This window comes from Sander lucioperca, chromosome 16 (assembly GCF_008315115.2).
Source record: "Sander lucioperca isolate FBNREF2018 chromosome 16, SLUC_FBN_1.2, whole genome shotgun sequence".
Taxonomy (NCBI): Eukaryota; Metazoa; Chordata; class Actinopteri; order Perciformes; family Percidae; genus Sander; species Sander lucioperca.
This window is the reverse complement of record NC_050188.1, coordinates 22,643,643-22,650,377: the sequence shown is the minus strand read 5'-3', so window position 1 is coordinate 22,650,377 and position 6,735 is coordinate 22,643,643. Positions and strand designations below refer to the sequence as shown.

Sequence of the window (6,735 nt, the reverse complement as noted above, 5' to 3'; positions counted from 1 at the left end):
TCTTTGAGTGTGCGTTAGGATGGCATCTTAATACAGCACAATCTAAGACAAATATGGATATTGTTTGTATATTTTCATTTGAAGTCAACTCTTTTTGTGTTATCAATATGGACATTCCAAGTAACTAACTAATCCACACTTGTTAACCAAGTGACCTGAAATGACAAGCAAAAGCCTATCAATGCATCTCTACTGGCAGATCAGACAAGGATCTTTGAAATCTAGAAGCCTGATACTCTGTTTTTACTCTATTGTATAACTCCCTCTAGTGTTCCTTCCTTTTACCTGCAACAAATTTCCACACTAAATATACTAGTAATGTAACTACTACTACTACTATACTACTACTAATGATACAAATATTAGAGATATGGCAGTGACTCTTATGTGTTCCAGTGACTTTACATTTTCTTTATGTCCACATGCAGATACAGTAGACTGAAAGAAAGGACGTGACACCAATATACAAGAAGGTTTTTTTATTGATGTGGTATCAATACAATCAAGTACTGTAGATTTTGTATAAGCAGACAAACATTTTCAATCAAAAAGAGTGCATTTTATACCCAAATTCTATTGCATAGAGTGCACGCAATAGCCTTATATGAAAAACATCCTATAAGTTGATACATTGTACATTACGCAAATAGAAAATAAAAGTCCACAAATAATCCTTCACAAACAACTCTAGAATGCTAACTATATGTTGTAAATGCTCTTAACTCATCAATGCTGTTAAATACCATTTATATGTTCTAGGCTTCGGTGGTCAGTTTTGGCATCCCTATTAAATTATCATAAATGTATAAATACATCTTCATTAATTTCATGTGCAAATGGGAATGGCCATTTGTATTTATTGAAACTAAAACAAACAAATATCCCTTAAGAACGGAAGCAAGGCTTTTTTAAATCTTTTTTTTGTTTGTTTTTTAAATGATTTGCACACAGGGCAAACTCTGCAAGCAAGTGACATTGTGTATGAAAACACAAGGACAGAGAGTTATAGCCACATGTAACTCACATCACTATTTCCAAATGTACAAAAAATAGAAGGCAACAAAAAAAGGCAACATACAGTACATAACAAGCCTTGGACTGTCTTGTAGACTTACATAACAATAATGCTACGTAGCAGATGTAGGTGTGTTTATGTTATGAGACGGAAAGGGCAAGAGCAAGTGCATTGTTTGCATTGCATAGACTTAAAATACTGATTAGGCCGTATCCTAGCACTGCTTTTCCAGAAGAGTTACTGTTTATGTATAGTGACACAGCATGGTAGATGACTTATAGAAACTATTGTAAATCAGTCAAACAGTATACATTCATTCTGATTGCAAAGCTCAATATTTGGCACAATCCTCCTGTACATTGACATCCCTCCATCAAGGTGTAAGGTAGTCCTAAATTCAGTGTAATGATAGTGTTTGGGTGTCATTAGTAAAGGCACAAAATCGGTAATATAAGCTAAGTTTCTCAATTTTGCTCAAACCTCCTCTTTTCTGTAACTGCAACCATTGATTAAAGACCTTGCACACTTCACCAGAATGTAGTTTTTTGTTCATGACTTGGTGCAACACAAACGTTATTGCACACCATTATTTCACTCATTGAACCAATATGCAAAATTGTCAAAAGTGTTCAGTGTTAACCAGTAATTTTTGGTGTAGTAAACATTGTCTTCTTATCTCATGTAAATTTTATGTCATTTTTCTCTGTCTACCATCTTAACATTTACCTGATTTATAAACTTGTTTCCTTACTTTGCAAAGGCAACATTTGAGTATGTGAATTTCTCTTAAAAACCCAAAGCAGGCTGAAAGATTTTGGAGTCAGATTACTTGTGGAACATTAACAGGACTGTGTCGCAGCTCTTCCTAAGGTTTTGTAACTTCATTCAACTTTGGTATTATCCTCACAGAAGTTTTCATGACCTGAATTCCAGGGCGACAATGTGAACCACACACACAAACACACACACACACACACACACACACACACACACACACACACACACACACAAAAACACACACACACACACACACACACACACACACACACACACATTGACACAGTGACAACAGAAGGGTACACCTACATACATACACATGCATATACACACACAGCATGTATTTTGTAATGCCTCATCCAACATAAATGAGTAAATACACCACTCTCACCTCTGGCCCAACACTCTTCCAGAAATCTGGCAGGGGTTTGTTAAATGTTACACAACCTGTATTTCACAACCCGTGGGCCTCAGTCAGTCCCTTTACTTATTCATGAAGTATATGCAGATTGATTCTCATTTCCAGCTGTATACTTTTGACATTATTCGGTTCTGAAATATCTTGTCCTTGTAGCCACGGATGTTACATTAGGAAAAACAATAATTCAGCTATTTTACAATGGTGTTGAGAATTTATAGAAACTCTTTTCATTCACAAATGATACAGAATTGCTCTTATTTCCCCAGCAAAAAGTAACATAGAAACTGGCATTGAAGAAAGAAGTGGATGTATTTTGTTTGTCATCCCTATTGTCCAAAACAATTATAGCGTATTCACAGCAATATGTGGTCAAAATGGGGCCTATAGTATGTCAGTACAGATTGCTTACTTGGAATGTTATTGTGATACATATTTGTTAATAGGTAGTATATCATTAGAAAGCAGTAATGTCATTGTTAGAGCATCTAAAGAGAATTAATGTGACACTGTGATGAGATTTGCAGTGCACATGGGAAAAATCAGATTGATACAAGTAAACAGGCCATTGATCCAGCTAGAGTTGTGTCCTTACTGTCCATTTTGCAGTTGCTCTCAGTATCTATGTAAACATCAACTGTATGCATACATATCATCCTTAATTATTATTGTCCTAAAAGTAAAAAAAAAAAAAAAAGGCATTTTCCTCTTTAAAAGGGTAGTTACATTTTAAAATTATAATACTGTGAGGTCATATTTATTCTTGGATTGTATTTCTTGGATTGCATTTATGGACAGTTCAATAAATTATAAGAAAGATAAAGATTAGTTTTAATGGTCGCCTATTAAATTTAGAAAAGAGCAGAGAAATAAGCATCCTACAGATGCCAACTAATTGTCAAATCTAAAAAGAAAGACTTTTGACAAGAAATTGCTTAGAGTACCAAAACGGCCAAACAAAAGAAATTGGTATTACAGTACAAAATGCCTTGTTTTGCTATTGTTTGTCTCTATTTTCTATGTTTTATTGTTGCTCAGTATTGCCATTCGGTTTAAATAAGAACACATTGGGGATGTGACTGCAGCCAGAGGAACCAATCACCCCCAAGGGTCTGGTGATGTCAGAGCATGTGGGCAGGATGTGCAGTCACATGGGAAGGTCTGTTACTAGCACATTACAAAGTAAGGCACTTAATAGTCTAAATCTGATAAACAACAACAACAACATTGATGACAAGGACCAAATAATAAAATTATGACAATATAATAATTAAAATAATATAAGCTAAAAACACCAACATAAAATACAACCCAAAACACACATTTAAAGTACATTGAAACAAAGAACACAGTATGAAATTCCTTCCCCTGCCTTTTAAAACTTTCAATATTTCATTCACAAAGTTTGTTTTTTTCCGCTGATGTTGCTGAGGGTGAGACAGATAAAGATGATGGCAATAATATTGAGAATCCTATGGGTTTTGTGTTTCTGTTATGGCTGCAGGTATTTTAGGTTAAGGGCTCCTCTGAGGTGCCTATACAGGAACATGTTTGAATAAAAGGACAGGGTTATGTGGGACAGAGCAGGAATCCTGAGAAGGAGGAGTGGATGTACTCGGTGGAATAGAGGCCATTTGCCTGATCCGAGGGCATCTGAACCCATACCTGGTCACCCTCCTTCAGCTCTAGGACAGCACTACCAGACGCCTGGTCCATGTAGCCTTTCTTGTATTCATCATAAGTGTAAGTGGCTGGTACATTGTTCTTGTACAGTGCCACCCACAGGCTTGTTCCCTTTACATGCATGTGGTACGCAAAATAGTAGACACCAGATAAAGGAGCAGTGAACATGCCAGTAGCAGTGCTGTAGGCATTTTGCCCATTGTACAGGGTCCTGTCAAATTTGATTGGCATGGCAGAGGGAGGGAAAGGTGTGGTGAGGATGGCTGTGAAGGCTGGTGCCACAGAGGCAGAGAGTGGGACTTGACTGTATGCAGGCCCTTTCCTGTCCCCTGGTACTTCATCCCCTTCCAACTGTGAATCTGTTGGCCCTGCAACAACTGTTTGACCATTTCCTGGAGGACCGGGGGGCCCTGGAGGACCAGGAACGCCGGGGTTACCATTAAGCCCAGGAGTGCCAGGTTTCCCTGGAGGACCCTGGGGACCTATTGTTCCCTTCTCTCCAAACTTACCCAGTCCTGGAGCCCCTGGAAGTCCAGGTTCACCCTTTAGGCCAGGGACACCCTGTGGCCCCATGGGACCCATGGGACCCTGTAGACCAGGAATGCCTGACTGGCCCCTGGGGCCTGGAGTCCCTATAAACCCTGTCTCACCTTTAGACCCTGGAGCACCTGTTGCCCCTGGATTGCCAGGTAGGCCAATATGCCCTGCCTCACCTTTGGGTCCAGGTTTTCCAATAGGACCATTAGGCCCAGGGATGCCTTTCTCTCCAGGGATGCCAGGTTTTCCAAAGGATCCACTCGGTCCTTGGTCACCTCTGAGGCCAGGCAGTCCTGGAGGGCCCTGGGGCCCCAGCTCTCCCTTCTGTCCTAGCATTCCATGTTTTCCAGGAAGTCCCATTGGGCCTTGAAGTCCTGGTGGTCCTTGTTGACCATCAAGGCCTGGTTCCCCAATTTGGCCCACCATTCCTTGCTCTCCTTTGTCCCCTGGGACACCAGGCAACCCATCATAGCCCTTTTCTCCTTTTGGGCCACTCAGACCAGGTTTTCCATAGCCAGGAGTCCCAGGAAATCCAGGAGAACCCCTGGGCCCTGGCTCACCTTTTGGACCTAGTGGACCTGGTCCTCCAGGCAGTCCATCTAGTCCAGGCTTCCCTAACCCAACTGGCCCTGGTAGACCTTGCAGACCTGGAGCCCCAGCCTCTCCTGGTTCGCCTCGTTCCCCTGAGAGTCCTTGATCACCTTTAGGACCAGGCAGTCCAGGTAAACCTTTTAGTCCTGGTTTGCCTATACCTGGAAGACCTGGTGGTCCTGGACTGCCTTTTAGCCCAGGTGGTCCCCTTATACCTGAAGGCCCTGGCTTCCCGTTTCCATTCTCGCCTTTCAGCCCACGTTCACCTGGTGGGCCAGCAAGACCCTTTAATCCCGGTTCACCCCGAGCCCCAGAGGGGCCTCTGATGCCTGGAAGTCCAGGTTTCCCATTCAGAGACAGGCCTGCTGGGCCAGGGAGGCCTGGCTGCCCTGGAGAACCTCTGGAACCTGGTTCACCACGAGGGCCAACCTCGCCATTAAGCCCTGGCATCCCCTTTGGCCCAATCTTTCCTGGGAGACCCGGAAGTCCAGGCTTACCCATTCCTGGAAAGCCAGGAGGCCCCTGAGGACCTGGCTGGCCATTGAGACCTGGCTTTCCCAGTCCAGGTTTACCTGGAAGTCCTGCTGGCCCAGGAGGGCCTCTTGGTCCAGGTTTCCCTTGGGGGCCTGGTTCCCCCTTCACTTCAACCATGGGTGGCATATCTAGAAAAAGAGAAGATCATGTTGTTAGTACAATGATGTATTTTAAAACAAAAGAAAAGTAGAAAACTGAACAATACCAAAGCGTTTGTGTGTAGTGTACTGAATAAATGTTTAGCAAAACAAAAACAAATCTTTCAAATTGCTTTAGGTCAAGGAGATTAAAAAAAATTGTCTTATCTACATTGCAGCCAACTGCATCCCGCAGCTGCTGCACTATTAGCGGTAAATTCAGGTAACCACCTGTTTTCTACTCAGAAGGCAACTGCTTCATCATCATGTATGAATGGGTGGAACACTGGACTTTACACATTACTGCCACTTAGTGGTAAGGGTGTCATATGGATAGTGTCAGGCTTGTAAAATAATTTAAAAAAAAAAAAGAAAAAGACAATCAACAAACCCTTCATGTGTTGTAGAAAATCATCAATCATTTAAAGTCTGCACTAAGTTAAGCTATAACGATCCAGACTGTTAAAAAGAATGTCTTGGTCAAACAAGTTGACTAGACGACAGCGTCGTCGCAGCAAAGCATGCACCAATGAACAGATTGACAGAGTAGATCCTATTTTTGTTTTAATATCAGTAATTATCAGTAAATAAATATGTTTTAAAGCCACTGAAGTTTAAAATGTCATTGTCAATATAGAAACAACTACTAAAAGGAAAAGATAAAAATACACTTGGGGGTGTCTGAGTGCATGTCCATTGTCAAGGAAAAACAACAATGCATGGCAGAAGGAATTAATCATGAATTAAGTAGCTACATACAAGAAACATCTGACATCACAACATCATTGCCTGGGAAATTAAATAAAACAAAAACCTAGAAATTGTTGACACCTTGAATTTTAAAACATTATGTCAGAGGGCATCTAGTCTGTTGGAAAGACTCCTCTGAATTCACTTTTATATCTTTTTGTGATCTGATGGCCTTTTCCATCCATCAAAGGCATGTCATTTTCTGACTATTCAGGTCATTAATCAGTTGTTTTGTTAACTGCTTGTTCAGTGTCATGAAGGGCTAAAGCCTATCTCAGCTCAGATTGAGCAGA

At 41.1% G+C, this 6,735-nt stretch overlaps 1 protein-coding gene across 2 annotated transcripts in view; it reads right to left on the bottom strand.

Annotated features, from left to right (window-relative positions):
• Nucleotides 1-464: 464 nt before the first annotated feature.
• col8a2 (collagen, type VIII, alpha 2) overlaps nucleotides 465-6,735 on the bottom strand; it is a 48,119-nt gene continuing 41,848 nt past the window's right edge. Inside the window, exon 3 of one of the 2 annotated variants that reach the window (XM_031323353.2) lies at nucleotides 465-5,683. In XM_031323353.2, the coding sequence (XP_031179213.1) occupies nucleotides 3,780-5,683 (1,904 nt within the window). In that variant the 3' untranslated portion in view covers nucleotides 465-3,779. The remainder of the gene's footprint in view (nucleotides 5,684-6,735) is intronic. The other variant, XM_035993074.1, reaches the window with a different exon arrangement.